The sequence below is a fragment of the Notechis scutatus genome, chromosome 9 (genome assembly GCF_049901735.1).
Source record: "Notechis scutatus isolate UNSWTSFEM ecotype Mainland chromosome 9, rNotScu1.2, whole genome shotgun sequence".
Classification (NCBI taxonomy): domain Eukaryota; kingdom Metazoa; phylum Chordata; class Lepidosauria; order Squamata; family Elapidae; genus Notechis; species Notechis scutatus.
This window is the reverse complement of record NC_142017.1, coordinates 19,085,995-19,106,365: the sequence shown is the minus strand read 5'-3', so window position 1 is coordinate 19,106,365 and position 20,371 is coordinate 19,085,995. Positions and strand designations below refer to the sequence as shown.

At 42.2% G+C, this 20,371-nt stretch overlaps 1 protein-coding gene across 2 annotated transcripts in view; it reads right to left on the bottom strand.

The window, feature by feature from the left end:
* Positions 1–337: 337 nt before the first annotated feature.
* The window catches only part of MBTPS1 (membrane bound transcription factor peptidase, site 1), a 57,427-nt gene continuing 37,393 nt past the window's right edge, over positions 338–20,371 (bottom strand). For both annotated transcript variants that reach the window (XM_026672107.2, XM_026672108.2), the window contains exons 18-23: positions 18,902–18,979; positions 17,640–17,780; positions 7,833–7,964; positions 6,536–6,662; positions 3,991–4,121; positions 338–1,177 (exon numbers count right to left, since the gene is read on the bottom strand). In XM_026672107.2, coding sequence (XP_026527892.1) covers positions 984–1,177; positions 3,991–4,121; positions 6,536–6,662; positions 7,833–7,964; positions 17,640–17,780; positions 18,902–18,979 — 803 coding nt within the window. In that variant the 3' untranslated portion in view covers positions 338–983. The remainder of the gene's footprint in view (positions 1,178–3,990; positions 4,122–6,535; positions 6,663–7,832; positions 7,965–17,639; positions 17,781–18,901; positions 18,980–20,371) is intronic.

Here is a 20,371-nt window from a genome sequence, read left to right as displayed (position 1 = left end):
CTGACAGGGCAAGCCACTTGTATATAAACAGGGAGCAAACTCCACTCCTAGCACGGATGATGTAACCTAGTTTGGTAATGAAACATCTTCAAAAAAAAAAAACCAAACCAACCAAGCTCAGAGAACACCAAGCACCTCACACTCCTCCTCCTCCTTTTTTGCAGGTCTAATTCCCTTCTAGCAGTGATGATGTTACCTAGTTGGGTAATGAAACGCCCGCAAGAAAACAACCAGAGAGCACTAAAGGCCCCACTGTTCAATCCTGAGCTATGAATACTTCCTCTTATCAGCATTTTTTCTTTCATTTAGTGTAGGAGGGGAAGCTGCCTCTTCGTCGTTTCCGTTTCAATACAGATAGCATATTTATTGAAAAAATTTTTTATCCACCAGCAACGGTGAAATCATGCTGAAGAATTACAAAACCTCATGGCAAGTTGCTTTTATAAAAAATAAATGAAAGGACTACAGGTCCACACTCAGACAAATCAGCCCAACCGATTTGTTCCTACTTTGTTCAAACTGTCTGTTTCTTTCTCACCCTTACAGGAGGACGGCCTGAGTTCTGTTTGTCTTCATTAAGAGAGAACATAACTTTTTTTAAAAAGGCACACCAGGGGAAAAAAAAAAAAAGAAAAATGGTGTTGCCATCAAGTCAAGGGCCTTGATGAGAAATCTTCCCCTGGTCCCTTCTGAAAATAAATACAGAAAATAGCCTCTAATGAAAAGGTTTGGTCAATGTCAGAAAGAAAAAAAGATCTTTTCTAAACTCAGAAGCAACTGACTTCCTCCTTAAGTAGCGTTTAAGCTTTTGGTCAGTTCAGCTACTGGAAAATAATAGTGTGTTGTTGTTGTTGTTTTTTAAATCTGAAGATCATCCATGGAGACGTCACTTGTCAATCACCCAAGGCCAAAAAGGAGATGGGTGCTAGGTCAGGTCTTCATCGAGCCGTCGGGGGAAAAGCGATCATCTTTGGCTGTGGCAATCAAACGGACGGGGTCTTTGGAGGGTGACTTTGCTGTATGATTTGGGGCCGCTTGACGCGGAGTTTCCGTCTCTTTGGCCTGCTCTTTGACTTGATTTGGACCACAAAAAAGGCCAGGACCACCATGGCCCCAAGGAAAGCAAAGACGGGAATCGTCCCCCCCACGTCCTGATTGTAGCGTCCGGGCATGATTCCTGCACAGGGAAGCAAAATATATATATATATCTATTGTCCATGTGAAAATCCACAGGCAGTATGCTCAATGTTGAAAACAGCCCTACATTCCACCAGAGGAATTAACAATTCAAAAGATAATGAGTTGTGCAGAAATGGATAAATTAACCCTAGCCCTAAAAGATAAAGGAATCATAAGAGTATTACACGATTTGGTATGAATGGATTGGAGTGAAAACTATATAAGACTATATATAATAAACAGTAATGGAAGATAAGCAGTAATAAACAGTAATGGATAATAAACAGTAATGGAAGATAAGCAGTAATTGTAGTGAATATATATTCGCATATGGTATCAATTGTAAATATTGCACAAAATAATGTTACAAATAGGAAACCACAATCTGTCATTATTGAAACTTTTTAATTTTTTTCTTCTATGTTGTTTGTTTTGTTTTAATTTATAAAATCAATAAAGTTTATTTAAAAAAAGGAAAAAAGAAAACCCACAGGCAAAATTTATTGGGGTTTCCAGGAAATAATATTCAGTCTTTAAACCTTTTTTTTACTTTAATAGGAAGAGGGGCTTTTATAGGTATGTAGAGATGTATAGAGAGATACTTTTACTTGCCTGCATTATTTATTTATTGCTTCGATTTGCATAGCCACTCATCTCAAATGCCTTCTGTGACTAGACAAACAAAGCCCCCAGGATGCAATAAAAACATACAGGTAGTCCTCAACTTACAACAGTTCGCTGAGTGACCGTTCAAAGTTACAATGGCAGTGGAAAAAGTGAATTATGACCGCTTTTTTCACACTTATGACTGTTGCAGCATCTCCATGGTCATGTGATTTACATTCAGATGCTTGACAACTGACTCGCATTTATGACGGTTGCAGAGTCCCTGGGGTCACGTGATCCCCTTTTGCGACCTTCGGACAAGCAAAGTCAACAGGGAAGCCAGATTCACTTAACAACCATGTGATTAATTTAACCACTGCAGTGATTCACTTAACAACTATGGCAAGAAAAGTCGTAAAATGGGGCAAAGCTCACTTAACAAATTTCCCACTCAGCAATATGAATTTTGGGCTCAATTGTGGTCGTAAGTTGAGGACTACCTGTATTTAAAAACACGTGAAACCACATAATCAGATGCTAAACATATATATATGTCGCCCTCACTCCCTGTGTGCAATTCAAAATCCTGGGTTATTTTAAAATGATAAATATTTTGGCCACCTAATGAGAAGGAAGGACTCGCTGGAGAAAAGCCTAATGCTGGGAACGATGGAGGGCAATAGAAGAAGAACGGGACGACAGAGAAGGAGGGGGCTGGATGGAGTCCCTGAAGCCGTCGGCCTGAGTTTAAATGGACTCCAGAAGATAGTAGAGGACAGGAAGGCCTGGAGGAACGTTGTCCATGGGGTCGTGATGGGTCAGACACGACTTTGCAACTAACAACAACCATTTTTTTAAAAAAGGATCCCAACAGCAATGGATAATGTAGACACTGAAGGAGTTATACTGCTCTGATCAAGCTAATGCCTATATGAAGAAAAGATGGCTAAGGCTAAGTGAGCTATCTTTAAAAAAAACAACCCTCACAATTTAGAAACAGCCCTAAAAAAAATACATTCTTCTTCTTATATTCTTCAGCCCACAATGTCATCAATTTAGGATCCTAGTTAGGATGTGAGCAAGGAAGGAACGGAAACAGCAACTTTTATCTTTGAGACATCTGGGTTTTAAAGATCACCAGCCTTATCAGATGGGGAACCAGAGAAAGCTTTTTTACACGGCTATTTTCCTGAAGGTTCTTTAAAAGAAAGCTGCATTCAACGTAGCTACTCTGGAGGGCATGCACCGCTTGCAACCGTAATTGGGACAGGTAATTTGGTCACTAAGCAAAGCTAAGTAATGTCGTTAAGCAAAGCTAAGCAAAACCACAACCATGCTTACGATCTTACAAAGCTTTCCCTTGGCTTTACAGACCTGAGAGCTGGTCACAAAGTTACTACGAATGGTCACTTCATGAGACCGTTGCTAAATGAGCTACCTGTACTGTAAGCACCACACCTTCAAAATATGATTGGTTTAATCATAGGACCCCAGGGGTAAACGTCTGCCAAGGCAAGGGGACATGCTTGGGTTTTGAATGGGATGCTGCCTCTGAAAAGCAGATTAAGCCAAGAAGGAAAAGGAATGAATTGAAGGCTATTGATAAGATCCTTTCCTATGTAGAATGAACTTGAATCGCTGTGGTTTATTTAATAGAATGGAATAACAGAGTTGGAAGGGACCTTGGAGGTCTTCTAGTCCAACCCCCTGTCTAGGCAGGAAACCCTACATCACTTCAGACAAATAGTTATCCAACATCTTCTTAAAAACTTTCAGTTTTGGAGCATCCACAGCTTCTGGAGGCAAGTTGTTCCACTGGTTAATTGTTCTCACTGTCAGAAAATTTCTCCTTAGTTTTAAGCTGCTTCTCTCCTTGATTAGATTCCACCCGTTGCTTCTTATCCTGCCTTCGGGTGCTTTGGAGAATAGCTTGACTGCCTCTTCTTTGTGGCAGCCCCTGAGATACCGGAACACTGCTATAGTATCATCCCTTGTCCTTCTTTTCATCAGACTATACACACCCAATTCCTGCAACGGTTTTTCATATGTTTTAACCCCCAGCCCCTCTAGTCATCTTTTCTGCACTCTTTCTAGAGTCTCGACATCTTTTTTTTACATCGTGATGACCAAACCTGGTAAAATTTGGTAGACCAGACATGCCTTCAGATGGAGAGCTGAACTTCAGGGCAATGCCACCGTACTTACCTCCTGGAATATTCCACGCTCCACTCTCTCCTGGGGATAAAGGCCTTACTTGGGGCCGGTTCTGATGGAAGCTTGGCAATGCCACTTTATCCAGGTCGATCGATAATAACTTCTGATGTTTCCAAAGGTTGCTGGAAGAGACAAAATCAAATCAAACCCTTCGCATATCCTGGGTTTTTAGTCAACTGAGACTAGCAGAAAAGGAGGGAAATATCTAGATACCACCACCCCACATCCTGAACATAAACTGTTCCAACTTCTCCCCTCTGGACGCTGCTATAGGGCATTGCATGCCAGAACAGCTAGACACAAAGATAGTTTTTTCCCCTGTGCAATCACTTTGCTGAACACCTGATTCTCACAGCGCTCTTATGCCTAAAGATATTTTACCCATGTGGTAGGACTCTGTTGCTATTATACTTCTCATCTTTCTCACCTCTCATCTTTCCTACTGCCTTCTCCTATTGGTCTCTTATGATTTATCAATTGTTGTTTCTATCTTACGATTTACGATCTAGGACTTATCACTTTGTTGCTTCTATGTACGCTAACAGCTCATGAACCAGCAATAGATTCCTTGTGTGTGTGTCCAATCACACTTGGCCAATAAAGAATTCCATGATTCTAAATATGACTATCTAGAACAGGGGTTCCCAACCTGGGGGTGCGAGACGATATTCCAGGGGGTGCGAGAAAAGTCCAGGTAAATAATAGGATATTGGCTATATGTTGGCATTTTTATTTATTATGCAATGGATTAACTTTGTTTTCATTTTAGAGTTAAGTATCGTTATTTAGTGGCCGTCACATACATAGCTGAAAAGATTCAATCCTACCATATATTTAACGCGTTCAGTAGTTCCTAAAGTCTAAATTCCAGGGGGTGCGAGGTTCGAGTGAAATTTCTTTAGGGGTGCGGGGCAAAAAAAAAAGGTTGGGAACCACTGATCTAGAAAGAAAACAAGAAGAGGGAAGGGAGGGATTGTTCTTCAAGGCATCAGGTGTAATGCCTACAACAGGTCTCACTCTGGAAGAGGCAGGTTTAGCCTGGTTAGGTCAGAGCTGGGTAGTCAACCAAGGAGGCGGCAGAAAATATCTGCTTAAAGAAGTCAAGCAATGTTTTCTAAAACCTGTTATTTGGTTCAGAACAGCCTTTTTTTTTTTTTTTTTGGAGACTCTTCTTGGCTACCAACCACTGCTGTGTGTGTCTCCTGGCATTCCGTTCCAAATTTACTTGGCTTGGCTGTCAGCCATGAGATCTGACAGCATGGGATACATGCTGGATCCCATGAGGATAAAATCAGCATCACTGTGGGCTTCCAATTTCTGTAGCTTCTAAACTGAGGATGGTGATTCTGTGACATGTACGTCACAGGTGACATGCCGTGCCATTTTTGGTGACACGCAGGTGTTAAGCACAGGAAATCAGGAGTCCTGGCAGTTCAAAAGAATATTGGGTTTATTATATGCCAACTTTCTATACAAGAGGAGACTGGACAGCTACCTATCTGAAATGGCATAGGGTCTCCTGCTTGAGCAGGGGGTTGGACTAGAAGACCTCCAAGGACCCTTTGATTGATTGATTGGTTGGTTGGTTGAAGATTCTGAACTACTGGTGATCAAAGCAAGTTGGCGGTAGATAAGAGTCAATGGAATTCAAGGAGGGCTGGACTTATGTGGGCACAAAGGAACTCGAGACTGATAACACGTTTGACCCCACCCTCAGGCTCAGCCTGGTTACATCTCCTCCGTGAGATCTCTGGACCTTCTGCAAGTTGTGCAAGCGTGTCTTGCTCTTGTGCAGCCTCAGAGGTCTCTGAAAATCACCCGAGGATTCTCACCTGATTTCTGGATACTCTGGAAGCCCACCGAGAGCAGGGTCCCCTCACACAACCTCCAGAGGGTCCATGGAGGAGACTCCAGAGAGAGAAATCTGGAGAGGCCTCTTTTCCCTGTGGGTGGGGAGGGTGTGATGGGCCACCAGAGTCAAGGTAGGCATTTTATGTTTTTTTTTTAGCAGGCGGTGGCTCAGTGGCTGAGACGCTGAGCTTGTCTATCAGAAAGGCCAGCAGTTCAGTGGTTCAAATCCCTAGCGCCGTGTGACAGAGGGAGCTCCCATTACTTGTCCCAGCTTCTGCCAATTTAGCAGTTCGAAAGCATGTAAAAAAATGCAAGTAGAAAAACAGGGACCCCTTTGGTGGGAAGGGAATAAGCATTCTGTGCGCCTTCGAAGGCGTTTAGTCCTGCGGGCCACAGGACCACGGAGACGTCTTCAGACAGCGCCGGATCTTTGGCTTTGTAACGGAGATGAGCACCACCCCCTACTGCCGGAAACGACTGGCACATGTGTGTGCGAGGGGAACCTTTACCTTTACTTTTAGCATGCCAAGCCCAACTGGTCTGCCATCACCATTCTAGTCTTAAAACTACATCTTCTCACATTTCCCCTTGCAAACCCCAAGACCCATTTTACTAGTCAACAGATCTTCTGATCAGATTTAGAACAAAGAGACAGAAACAACAATTATTATTTTTAAATGACAACCTGGGTGCTGTTTCGTTCAGAGGTTGTGGTTTCGCCCAGGACAAATGAGGACATGCCGGAAGAGAGCGAGGTTTCGGATCACGTAGATGAGCCTCGAGCACTTTGGAGTAGCGATGAAGGTGGTTGCCTGGAAATGTCGTAGCAAAAAGGAAGGGATTAATCCTTGAAAGTCTAGCGATTGCTTCTTTCTCTAAGCGTGAAGACTACATCTTGGGTTTACTGAAGCTGTCCTTTTACCCCATTTATTGGAGGGGAGGGGTTTGGAAACGGAGGGGAGAAGAGAGCTGATTAAAAACGTAAAACCCAACCAAAGAGCAGGCAAGCCAAAAACAAAAGGGTTTGGTTCTGTGTAAGCCATTCAGAGTATTGATATGGGCCGAGTTGCCAATAAATAAAACCAACGGGGAACTAGCCGATCCTTGGGGAGGGAAAGATTAGAAAGCTGAAGGAAGCACTTGGCTTTTCTGCACAATCTGCAGATCCCAGGAGGCAGAGAAACAGCAAAGGAGAGGATGGTGCCAAACATTGCAGCCCCTGGGGAAAACCTTAAGAGGCAAACATCACCCCAAACTAGGAATTGGTTTGATATGGGGGAGGGGGTATTTGAAGTTTTTAAGAGGGGGGAATTAGGACTGTAAGCCTTTGCAAGTTTTCACCCATTAGAACAGCGTTTCTCCATATCCTGGCCACTTTAAGAGGGTTGGACTTCAATTCCCAGACTTCCCTAGCCAGCTAGGATTTAAGATGCCTATGGAGTTCAACCTTGGCAACTCCAGGACTTCGACTCCCGGAATTCCTCAGGTAGCTTACAGAAGTCCACCCATCTTAAAAGTTGCCACGGTTGAGAAACCCTGCCTTAGCACACCCCAAAGCAGGGGACTCCAACCTTGGCCACTTTAAGACTTTGTGGACTTCAACTCCCAAAGCTGGCTGAGGAATTCTGGGAGTTGAAGTCCACAAGTCTTAAAGCGGCCAAGGTTGGAGTCCCCTGCCCCCAAGCATATAAACATGAGCCAACTCTCAGCCAAACCTGCTTTGGGGGGAACATTGCAAGCCATAAGTAGGCTGCTGGGGAAAGGGTGGGGGTGGGGTTTACAGTTTGTAACCTGTTCCCCCTTGTTCTAAAGAACACCTCCCACTGCCTCTGACTTTACCCGTTTCTCCTTTATTTCACTCCTGGAAAAAAAATTGAAACTGACATTAATTAGAAACAACCCTCCTTTCCTCTCCCCTCCAAGCAAAATGCCATCACTCTGAGCTCTAACTGGGAAAAAAACAAAACACCAAATCAAATCACCTTCCATTCTCTCTGGGAGAATGTAACCTGCCCCGGTTGGGGGCCGCTGCCTGTGCTCCGAATGGCTGAGGCTCGGTGGCATCACTCCGTAAGACGTATACTGCAGAACGGAGTCCAGTAGCCAGAAGCAGTCTGGAGGGAAATCAAAAAGGAATATATTAAATCACCTCGGCTTCAGCCAAACCAGCCAATTGTGAGTAGCAAACCACGTTTCTTGAAGCAGGATTTTTGTTTTTAAAAAATTCATCCCTATCAATGCCATCTGTTTTCCCAGACACGCTGCGCTGTGAAGAGTTTGGCATTCTGCACCTCTGAGGTTTACCCGACTTTTGGGTGGGGAGGGCTTCAGTGGTGGGTGGGGCTGAGAATGTCAAGGATTTATGTTTTACTTCCCTGAAGCTACATATTGAAGGCAAAGGGAGTGGGAAGAAAGCGCCAGTTTGGTGTATGATTTAAGGGGGTTAAGGTGCTGGCCTATAAACCAGGAAATGAAGACTTCTTCTAGTCCCCCTTACGTAGGAAAGCTAGCTGGGTGGCTTTGGGCCAATCACTAGGAGAGGGTGAGTTCTAGTCCAACCTTAGGCATGAAAGCCAGCTGGGTGGCTTTGGCCCAATCACCAGGAGACTGTGATTTCTAGTCCCACCTTGCTGACTTTGGGCCAATCACCAGGAGACAATGAGTTCTAGTCCTGCCTTAGGCAACAAAGCCAACTGGGTGCCGTGGGTCAATCACCAGGAGAGTGTGAGTTCTAGTCCCGCCTTAGATGTGAAAGCTAACTGGTTAAAGTTGGCCCGGTTGGCCCATCTCAATCTGACCCAGCTCACAAGGATGTTGTGGGAAAATAAGAGGGGAAAGGAGTATTATGTATGTTCACTGCCTTGGGCTACTTGCAATGTAATGTAATAAAGGTGGGATAGAGTTTAACTAATAAATAAATAAGAGGAAATATAAGGTTTTTATGTATAAGCTGGCTACAAACCTTAGTAAAGCTCCCCCAAATTTGATAGCAACAGAGGATAAAAATGACCAGAGTTTTTCACTTATTCTCTCTCTTACTTTTTACTCCCCATTTCATGCTATTTTAGTGGAGAGGAGCCCATCTAATATCACTGATACTTTTTTTTCTCTGTAAGAAAAGCTGCAAATCTAGAGGCCTACAGCAAGTTCTCCTTTATTACAGTCAAAGGCCAACCAAAATCGAATGAAATTCCCTACCACTAATTATAATTATCCAATTTATAAAATTAAGACACGCTCTGCTTACGGGCACCAAATGATGGCAGCCTGAGTAATGTTACCTCTTTGCTGGTGTAACCAACCACCACGCAAAATGCTGTCACTCATGAAGAACATGCGCCTCCATACTCGATAAAAGTATAAAAAATTAAAGTGAAACTAAACAGTTGATCTCAGGGACCACTAAATTCGTAATTTTAAATCCCGTGCAGCATGGGATTTTTTTAAAAAAAGACAAACAGTCTTCAGTGCATTATAAAAAATGCAAATAATTTTTCTGCGGGCCACCAAAATTTTCTCGGAGGCCACCAGTGGTCCATGGACCACCAGCTGGTGACCGCTGATGTAGGGCACATCATCAGGGGTTTTCATCCATCTGGAGATCTACAACGGTTGGCCCTGACTGGGTGTAAACAACTCCACTTGGCAGCGCAGTAATTCGTGAGAGCAAACCTCCCTTTTAGTTCACATGGGCCTTCACCTCACCAGCTCACTTCCCAAACCCAAATGCCAAGCCCCCCCCCATTCCCCGTTACTATGGCAGCTGATAGCAAGCATGCATCAAAGGAAGCCCCCATGCTGGAGATCCGGCTGACATATATACAGAATCGTGAGTGGCGATCTGTTCTGACCAAGGCTTCACGACATCACAAAGCAGACTCCTTCTCCCGACAAAACCCCTTTCCATTATGCTAATGTGAATTCCTATCATTCACATCCAGCAAAGTCCTGGCAAAGAATCTTTCAAGGGTGAATTACAACCACAGACCTTGTCAGGCTTAGAGAGCTGCCAGGCCAATAGCTTCTAAGTGCAACGCTGTACAAGAAAATACTTGGCAAGGAGCCAGGATCAAATCTTCACACTAATTAAATGAACTAATTGTCTCCTGAAAACACCACTCCCCTTTCGCTTCTCTTTATTCCCTATGGGAGGGACCATTCACCGTCCACTTGTGCCTTTACTCCCGAGTGGACCCTTGTTCCTTAACCCTTCCCTTCTCCTGGCAATTCCTTAACCCTTCCCTTCTCCTGACAGCTCTGTGCATGTGCACACTGGAAACAGGCTCCAGCTCTTCTTCTGCCCCATTGATCTCCGACTCCGAAGGCAGCTGATAACTGTCGGACAGCCCTGGCTCCATCTCTGCCTCTGACGCAGAACCCTCATCCGAGCCTTCCTCAGACTCCAGGACTGGCCCATGTTCCTCCCCAACCTCCTCACTGTCTGAGTCTGCTGCCAGCTCTGCTGGCCACTGGCGGGACACAACACCAACTTCCCCACTGACTTGGCTTCTCAGAAGCCAGCTGGGAATTTGCAAATGGTGATCACGTGATCCCAGGATGGGCCAACCATCATAAATACTTGAAGGTTTGCTAAGCACCCAAATTGCAACTGGGTGGGTTGCAGGGGGTGCTCTTAAATGCAAAGACCGGTCATTAATCATTTTTCCAGTGCTGTTGTAAACTTTGAACAGTTGAAAGTCAAGGAGTGCCTGTAACAGCTTTGAAATACAGCACCATCCTCGAGTCCCGACCACAACAGAGCCCAACAGTTCTGGTGCTAAGCAAAACTTTTGTGAAGTGAATTTTGCCCCATTTTAACTACCTTTCTTGCCACAGTTGTTAAGTGAATCACTCTACAGTAGTGGTTAAATTAGTCAAACTGTTGTTAAGTGAATCTGGCCTCCCCGTCTAGGATGCAGCAACTGTCATAAATGTGAATCAGTAGCCAAGCGCCTGAATTTTGATCACATGATCGTGGAGGTGCTAAAACGGTCTTTTAAGTGTGGAAACTGGTCGTAAGTCACTTTTTTCAGTGCCGTCGTAACTTGGAACAGTCACTAAATGAACTGTTGTAAGTCAAGGACTGCCTGTCTTCCTCACCATTACCTGTTATTTTTTTTAAAGGAATATTCTTCAGCGGTTGGAGTAACAGCACAGAAGCTTTGCAGTTCATACCTCCTACCAGCTACAGAAAACTTTGGCTTGCTAACTTGGTTTCAAAGCTTGCTTCCTGATCCTGGGTTACCCATTGACCCCAAATAACATTTTGTCAACTTAGGTACCAGATCAAAACAGAGTTCTTCAGGCAACAAGGAAGTTGATGCAATCCCTGAACGAAATCTAGGCTCATCACATTAATCTACATCGCTGGCTTCATTTAACACAGTGCGTGGGCGTCCAATCAATTTGCACATAATTTTTATTAAAACTTTCAAACAAGGAGATGAAAAACTAACACAAAAGTAATATAAAGTAGGGTAGGAAAAGAAGAAGAAATTAAAGAAAAAGTATAAAGGGCAAGAAAAGAAGGGGGGGAAAAACAGTTGAAAAGAAGGAAAAAAACAATATTAAGTGGCTTCCAATATTCTTCGCAGCTGTTAAACAGTAAGTACAGGTACTTACTGTGCTTAAAACCATTAGTTTAGTGACTGTTCAAAGTTACAAGGGCATTGAAAATAGTTTTTCACAGGACTGTTGCAGCATCCCCAGGGTCACGTGATAAAAATTCAGACCCCTGGGATCATATATATGACGGTCGCAACGTCCCAGGATCATGGGATCCCCTTTTGCAACCTTGTGACAAGCAAAGTCAATGAAGGTTCCTCCTTTTTTACTCTCCAGCTTTTTACTCGAGCTGGAGTAAAGCATTTAGTGAATGAGAGGGAACTTGATAACTGGGGGGGAAAAACAACAGAAAATAATAGTGAAAGGAGAAATGAGTAAGAGAAAAGGCCAAAAAATGACAGCGAATGGAAAGCAAGCTAAGAGAAGAACTAATATAGTAAAGAGAGTTAGAGACAATGGCTAAAAATGGGAATGATGGGGATTCCACCTGAAGGGGTATTCTAACAGTTAAAATATACATATATAGATTTTGAGGAATTTGGATTTAATCATTGGTTAAAGAAATATTACTAAAAATACATAAAATAACAATTAGAATAAGAATAAGGATGAATAACTTAATTGGAACAGATATGAAAATAAGATTCTAAAATAAGAACTAAGATATATAAGTGTATATGGAAGATATAAAAAATTAATATCCAATATGGGGAAGGAAATACCATGGGGAATTCGATAGAAAACACACACATGTATGTATGTATGTATGTATGTATGTATGTATGTATGTATGTATGTATATTATATGATAATATTATTAATGGATTATATAATTTGATACTTGTTTATATAAGGTGATGAGGTATACAGCAAAAATGATTATATTGTTATTTGTCTATGTATTTGGCTAAATGAAAATAAGATGGAAAATATAATTTGGATAAATGTGATGAAGTTAGAGGGAAGGGTGTGCATGAAATATATAGATATATACAAAAGTGGCAAAAGTAATAGTAAAAGGGATGAAAATAATGGATGATATAAATGAATCTGTGGAAAATTAATGGAATATGATTTGATAAAATTTGCAATTATGAAGAATACAAGAGTATAAGATTAATGAATATAGAGAATGAGTAATAATAAAGAGAGCGATATAAAGCAATGTATGAGAATATAAAAAGGAAAATTGGTAATATTTTATATGACGTGAAATTAGACAAGAAAGCTGTATCTGTGATTATGGTCATGTTTGATTTAAAATGTTAAAAGCCTGGAACCACACTGTTCATGTAAAGATATATTTAAAGAAATAAAAATAAAAAAAAATATTTGCAAAAAAAAAAAAGAGTGGGGGGGGGGGATTTTTTTGTCTGCAATGAGGGACCCATCATTCATTTAACAATTGTGTTACTAACAACTGCAGTGATTCACTTAATAACTGTGGCAGGAAAGGTAGTAAAATGGAGCAAAACCCATGACTGTCTCGCTTAGCAACAGAAGTTTGGGGCTCAATTGTAGTCGTAAGTCAAGACTACCTGTATTAGCTGGGTTCGCTTCCTTGGAATTATTTGTAAAAAAAATAAAGGTGGGATAGAAATAAATAAAAAAATAAACCATGATGCCTTTTGTGGCTAGCACGTTTCCTTTGAAAGTTTTAATACCACCACCTTTCATGTGGAAGATGATTAAATATGATTTTTCCACAGCCTCTGAAACAAAGTGAAATTAGCTACGATTTCCCACCCTCCTTGCCTTGAAGGAGCTTGGAGCTAATAGTGAGATTTAGCTCTCAAGTCATTTAAACACAGTTCAAAGGCATTTTCGTAAAATCCTTCCCCAGGTTACTCTTCGGTGGGAATGGATGTTAATCTTCGTAATCCCCATGTCCCCCGAAATACGCATCTTTGATTTCTTTTCGCTCTAATACACATTTTTAGGATTTACACATAGTGTATGTGAGGAATTTTAAACACCGCTAAGCTGACTGAAGTCACAGCGGGAGTCACGGTCTCCGATTCCTAACATGAAAGGCTGGCTGATGCTACTTTCTACTTCAGGGCTAAAAACAGAATGGAGCACCGTTCTCTAGTCCAATGTTTCTCAACCTTGGCAACTGGAGGACCTGTGGACTTCAACTCCATGGGTTCTCAAGTGGTCAAGGTTGCTCTAGAAGTCTATTGTTGTGGTTCGCCGGCAGCCAGTGTAGAAGGCAGCGGAATCGGACAGTGGGGAAGAACGGGGACCAGTCAGGGAGTCTGGAGAGAACTTGGATGGAGGGTCCTGCGTCCGATATAGAGAAGGGGCCAGGACCGTTTGGGAGTTATGTGCTGACTCCGGAGCCTCTGGAGTCCGGCAGCAGCGAGGCAGAGGAACAAGGGGAGCCTGTTCCCAGTGCGCGTGTGCGCAGAGCGGCTAGAAGGCGAGAGCAGCTGAAACAAAAGGGGAAACTCGGGAGTAAGGCTGGGAGGGGATTGCCACTCCCATAAGGGATAAAGGACAGGCCAAAATGACGAACGCTTTGCAGGAAGTGGGATGGGCTAAGATTGGTATTTTTCACAACACTGAGTGTTTTCCAACCTTGTCAACTTTAAGATAAGTGGAATTCAATTCCAGAATTCTGGAAGGTGAAGTTTGCAGATCTTAAAGTTGCTAAAATTGAGAAACACTGCTAACCAAGGTAAAATAACAACAACTTTTTTTTTCTTCTTCTTCTTCTTCTTCTTCTTCTTCTTCTTCTTCTTCTTCTTCTTCTTCTTCTTCTTCTTCTTCTTCTTCTTCTTCTTCCTCTTCCTCTTCCTCTTCCTCTTCTTCCTCTTCCTCCTCTTCTTCCTCCTCCTCCTTCTTCTTCTTCCTTGCAGTTAGCCAGATGTTCAGACTGGTTTGGCATTTTTGTCTACCTATCAAGTCCTTACCAAGGACCTGGGATAGGCAAATCTGGATGTTCGAAGGTGTTACAGATTTTGCTGCAGGATGGAAGCTGTTCCAAGTAAAGCTGCCTTCTGCAATTGACTGATGGCCAATTTGTCAATGCCACCGATGGTGTTCAAAGGGTGCTCCAGTTGTTTTGGGACCGCACCCAAGGCGCCTATTACTATTGGTACTACCTTTGCTTGCCTTTGCCATAGTCGTTCTATTTCTATTTGTAGGTCTTTGTATTTTGTTATCCTCTCCAGTTCTTTCTCTTCTATTCTGCTGTCTCCAAGTACTGCCATTATTATTATTATACACAAAAAATGACAGTATACACAGAAAACGAGAGAACTATGATGGGTTTCGTATCACAAATCACTAATCGAACCCTTCCCAAGCATTTAGGACTGCGTGATGCGGATTATGTGAGCAGATCCCAGTAAGGTGGCCTTCTGCAGCTGACCAATGGTGATTTTGTCAGCGCCAATTGTTTTTAAGTGCTTGACTAAGTCTTTAGGCATAGCAGCATCCAGTGTGCCGAGTACCACTGGAACCACCTGCACTAGTCTATGCCAGAGTCTCTGCAATTCGATTCTCAAGTCCTGATATCTGGTGATTTTTTTCAAGTTGTTTCTCGTTGATTCTGCTGCCACCAGGTATGGTAATGTCGACGATCCACACTTTTTTCTTCTCCACAATCTTGATATCTATTGCGTTCCAAAATTTTGTCAGTCTGTTTTCGGAAGTCCACAGTAGTTCCATATTGTTATTATTGTTATTGTTGTTGTTCATAGTTATACTTTACATGGACATGAAATAAACCTTAGGAAAGATGAATTTGTTCTCTACGTGTTCTGGGATCTATGCAAACTATGATTCTGAATCATCAGAGTACATTTATTTTAAAATTTTCAAAGTAGAGATTTATAAAGCAACTGGAGGTTGCAGTGTTCTGATATCAAAATGTCCTGTTCCCACTTCAACAAATATGTTGAGTATCACCTGTTCCAACGTTACCAGATTTGGCCCAATCTGAACATGGGCTGTTTCAAGCTCCCTTCCATAGCTGGAACAGACTGCTTCAAAGTCAGCCTACTTCCCATGAAGTCAGAATAATTTGTCCCAACAGAATCCTTCTAATGAGATTGGAACAGGAAGATGTCCTTATTTAAAACTTATTTATTAGATCAATCTATCCAGGGTTACCGGCTAGCTAGTTATAAAATAAAACAGAGGTATACTCTACCAATATATTCTGAAACGTCTCCAATTTTCAATAAACATGCAATATAATTTTCAATCTTTTCCAATAGTTCATTTAACCACACAAACCACTGATTGGACTCAACATCGCAAAGTTTAAAAGCTGTGTTTTAACTGCAATTTCCTCATCAAGCTCCCTCAGTGTTTTTCAAATTTGGCAACTTTAAGAGGTGCGGTCTTCAGCTCCCAGAATTCCAGAGTCAGAATACTGACTGAAGTATTCTGGGAATTGAAGTCCACATGTCTTAAATTTGCAAGGTTTGAGAAACCCCAAGCTACATGAAGATATGGTCTGTGATGAGCTTGGGCGTGGCACAAAGGCAACACAGCCAGAATAATAAGTAGGGGTCTCTTTATTAGCTCCAAGTTTGCCCCCAATGTCCCAGTTACATTCCGGTCTAGAGAAAAACTCTCCCAGGAACCTGCAACAACCTTTGACTACAGATATTCCAGTCTAAAACATTATAAACAGAAAATTTTAAACTATGAATTTAGCAAGACAAGATAAGGTAATAAATCCGGCAGGGCAAGATAAGGAGTTCCAGAAGTGAAGTAACAAGGCAGTAAGTCAAACCAGTTGGGAGGATGCCAGAAACTCAGATAATTGCAGCCAACATGAGATAAACTCAACATGAGATAAACTTTGTTTCTGACAAATGCCCTTCCCCAACTGCCTTTCCTTTAAACTCCTGCCCCAGGTGTGGCTAATGAAGGGAATCAGGGCCCTTTCTTCCCCCGTAAGCCACATTGCTCTCTTCTCCGTTCTTCCCTGCATGCCCTAGGATGAAGAGGGGGTGGGCCTAAGTCTTCCTCTGAACCCCCTCTCCTTTGTTCTACCTCTCCCCTGCTCCACCCTTCCTTAGTTTCCTCCACAGTCAACGGAGCCACACTCCCACTCCCTGTCAGCTGTTTGCCTTCCTCCTTGGATTCAGAGTCCAACAGGGGCATGACATGGTTTGAAGTACTATGCAAGACCAGTCAGTTATGTTTTGTTAATAAACCATGTACAAACCCAGTCAGACTTGGCTTGTGTACAGAAGTGTAATTGGAGGGAGTTGTGTATTATAATATATAACAAGCCATCTGCTTGACTGAGCATTAGGTGTGAAAAATATCTAAGTCCCAAATTTTGGAGAAAAATAAAATTCACGGTGAGAGTGAAGCTGTCAATTGTCTGTATTTGAGCAGTGGCTGATGAAAGTATCATGATACTTTCATCAGTATCAGTAACAAATACAATAAAATTTACCAATGGCTTGTACATCTACAAGTTTCAAATCCCAAGGTGTGGAAGCTTATTTCTATTTGAGTTGCACACAAGTGTGCATAACTGCATTACACAGTCCTCCATCTTGGAACCTGTAACTTGAATAGAATGGAATGGAATGGAATGGAATGGAATGGAATGGAATGGAATGGAATGGAATGGAATAGAATAGAATAGAATAGAATAGAATAGAATAGAATAGAATAGAATAGAATAGAATAGAATAGAATAGAATAGAATAGAAATAGAATGGAATGGAATGGAATGGAATGGAATGGAATGGAATGGAATAGAATAGAATAGAATAGAATAGAATAGAATAGAATAGAATAGAATAGAATAGAATAGAATAGAATAGAATAGAATTCTGTATTGGCCAAATGTGATTGGACACACAAGGAATTTGTCTTCGGTGCAAAAGCTCATGTACACAAAAGCTATACAGTAAGTGATAAACCATGTTCATAATCATTGTAAAAATAAAAATTCATCACAAACCGTAAGATACAGCACAGTAATAATCATAGGATACTAAATAAGCAATCAACATACAACATAAATCAAATAAAACAATACAAATAAAATAATATAAACTAAATAAAACAATATAAATCATAAAGATATAAGCAATAAAGTTATAGTCATAAGTAGAAAGGGAGATAGGTAAGAGGATGAGAACAAGAATGGTAATACAGCCTTACAAAATAGTTTGACAGTGTGGTGGGAATTAGTTGTTTAGCAGAGTGTTGTGATAACCGGAATCCATGGCAGTTTTACACACCTTTCTGCCGGTGGCTGTCGTCCAGGCAGTTTGAGTCCCCGTACAAAACTATCCTGCCCCCACCTTCTGTAGGAACTTGGAAAAGGCCCAAAATGGGAACATGTTCCACGATGGCTGTCTCCTGCTTTAAAACCTCCAGACCTAGGAGGGAAGGGAGAGAGGAAAGGCATCAAACAGCACCCAGAAGCTTCAGCCACTCTGGAACACAGGAAGTCCTCGGCTTTATGACCACAATGGGGCCCCAAATCCCTGTTGCTAAGTGGGACAATCATTAAGAAAGTTTTGCCTCCTTTTACAACCTTTTTTGCCACCGTAGTTAGGTGAATCACTGCTGTTCTTAAATTAATAACCCAGCTGTTAGGTGAATCTGGATTATTACCACCGCCGTCATCTTTGTCATCATTTGAAAAAGATGGTTGCCCATCGGAAAGAGCCTGGCAAAGCTGGGGGAGGAGTCAAGCAGGGAATTAGTCTGGAATCTTTACAAGAAGGCAAAGTCTGACTGCCCTTCAATACCGTTGGAACCCTATTTACTCTGATCCGGTTGCAAACCGCCAGTCTGGGAATTACGAGCAATAAAGTAGCTTTGAACCTTTCAAGTTTGGATCTTGTTGTTCCCATCTGACATTGCCACCCTTACAACTCTCCAAATCTGGACATCTATACCCACCCAATGAGATTGGAAAGAGAGGGGTTTTTTTAAAGACTCTCTATCTCCCTCCCTCCCTCTTCTTCTTCTTCTTTTTTTGCAGAAGATCATCTGGGGATAAACCTTTTCAATGATGGCTGAAGATCTCTTCTATGCAACAGTTTAGCTCAGATATCCTACCCTCTCTGCTACCTCACTAAGATTCTGAAGGGCTCCTTAGGAACATATCCAGGGATGCCTGACCTCCCTGGAGGTTAACACCGTTCACAGTACATAATTGTTATTTTATGCTGCTGGTACTTTCTATGTCAGGTGTTTGTAATCCTATATTTTGGCATTCAGAAAGCTGCTCAGGGGAATTTAGTGGCCTGGCTGTCTTAGGAAATAAAATAATAAAGGATCAAAGTACATTCCCTCAAACAGAGAGATAAAACTTCATTTCTTTCTCTTCTTATGCACTCGGTACACTTTAAATAACACGCTTCCTATACCTCCCAATGGACAGACTGCCTATATGAATGCCGAGTTTCCCTGAGCTTTTTCTCGTGAAAAGAAAGCAGAAGATTCAAGATCACATCTAGAAGAATATGAAACACAAAGAGGAACTCGGTACCTTGATCCTTAAAAGTCTGTGCAATGACCACGCCATCTTCTGGAAATTTTGCAATACTACATCCCGAGGCATAATTCACTGAAAATAAAATATACGTATAGGTGTGTTAGACCAGAGTTCCCCACACTTTTCAGCTTTGTGGACCGGGGAGAGGGAGGAGGGAAAAGGGATGGTTCTGCAAGAACGGCAGGCAAGCATGTGTGTAGGGCTCCATTTGTGTGAGCGGCGGGCACACATGTATGCCCTCGCTGCTTGTGTGAGTGAGTGGCGATGTGCGTGCATGCTCGCCCACCCCTTCCGTGGCCCGATTCTGAAAGTTCAAGGCCCGATAGTGGGCTGTGGCCCAGGGGGTTAGGGACCCCTGTGTTAGACAATACTAGTTCATTTTAATTAAAAACCTGTCGCCAATGAATTCTCAGTATTCCACTCCTCTTTCTCTTAGCACTTCATTTATCCATTCCTCAGATTTCTATTCCTTAACTTGTTGTCTCATCATCTCTTCTAAGTTCCTTTTGTGACTCTGTTGCCTTTAGCTAGGTTATCATTGGGAAATTTATCTCTCTTTCTTCTTTTCATTCATAAAATGAAAAATAGAATGGCTTGCCTCATGCAGTTGGGTCAACAACATTAAGATATATATGACAATATGAGAAAGGGGAATTATAGCAATAGCAATTAGACTTATATATACCATTTCATGGTGTTTTACAGCCCTCTCTAAGCAATTTACAGAGTCAGCCTGTTGCCCCCAATAATCTGGGTCCTCATTTTACCGACCTCAGAAGGATGGAAGGCTGAGTCAACCTTGAGCCTTTGGTCAGGATCGAACCGCTGGCAATGGGCAGAGCCAGCCTGCAATATTGCATTCTAACCACCACGCATCATGAATGGATGGATGGATGGATGGATGGAATAAGGGAGGGAGAGTGGGAGGGAAGGAAGGAAGGAAAATGGCAATAGCACTTAGACTTATATGCTGCTTCACAGTGCTTTACAGCTCTCTCTAAGCGGTTTACAGAGTCAGCCTCTTGTCCCTCAACAACCTGGGTCCTCATTTTAACGTCCTTGAAGGATGGAAGGCTGTAAATGACTTCTGTACGGAAATATGAGGAGGAACAGGAAGGAGTGTAAAACAATTGCTGTATCTCAGCAATTCTCAGCCTGTGGTCCACAAAAGCCGTGATGTCAAGGGAGTCCGCAAAGGCTTGACGAAATGTTATGATTTAAATCTTGAGTGAAATCTGTGCTCTGTGTCCATAAAAGGTATTTGTAAGTGTTTGTGTGTGGGGGTTTGTGGTGAAGAAAAAGTTAAGAACCACGTCTCTACCTGATCCCCAGGAAACCCAAAGGAAGGTGTTGAAAGTTCTGACAAGCAATGGAACCTGCTAATATTATGCTTTCGGAAAATGATCCATCACTGGAGGTTTTTTAAAAAAAGACTGGACAAGATTTGCCCAAGGTGGTATGAAG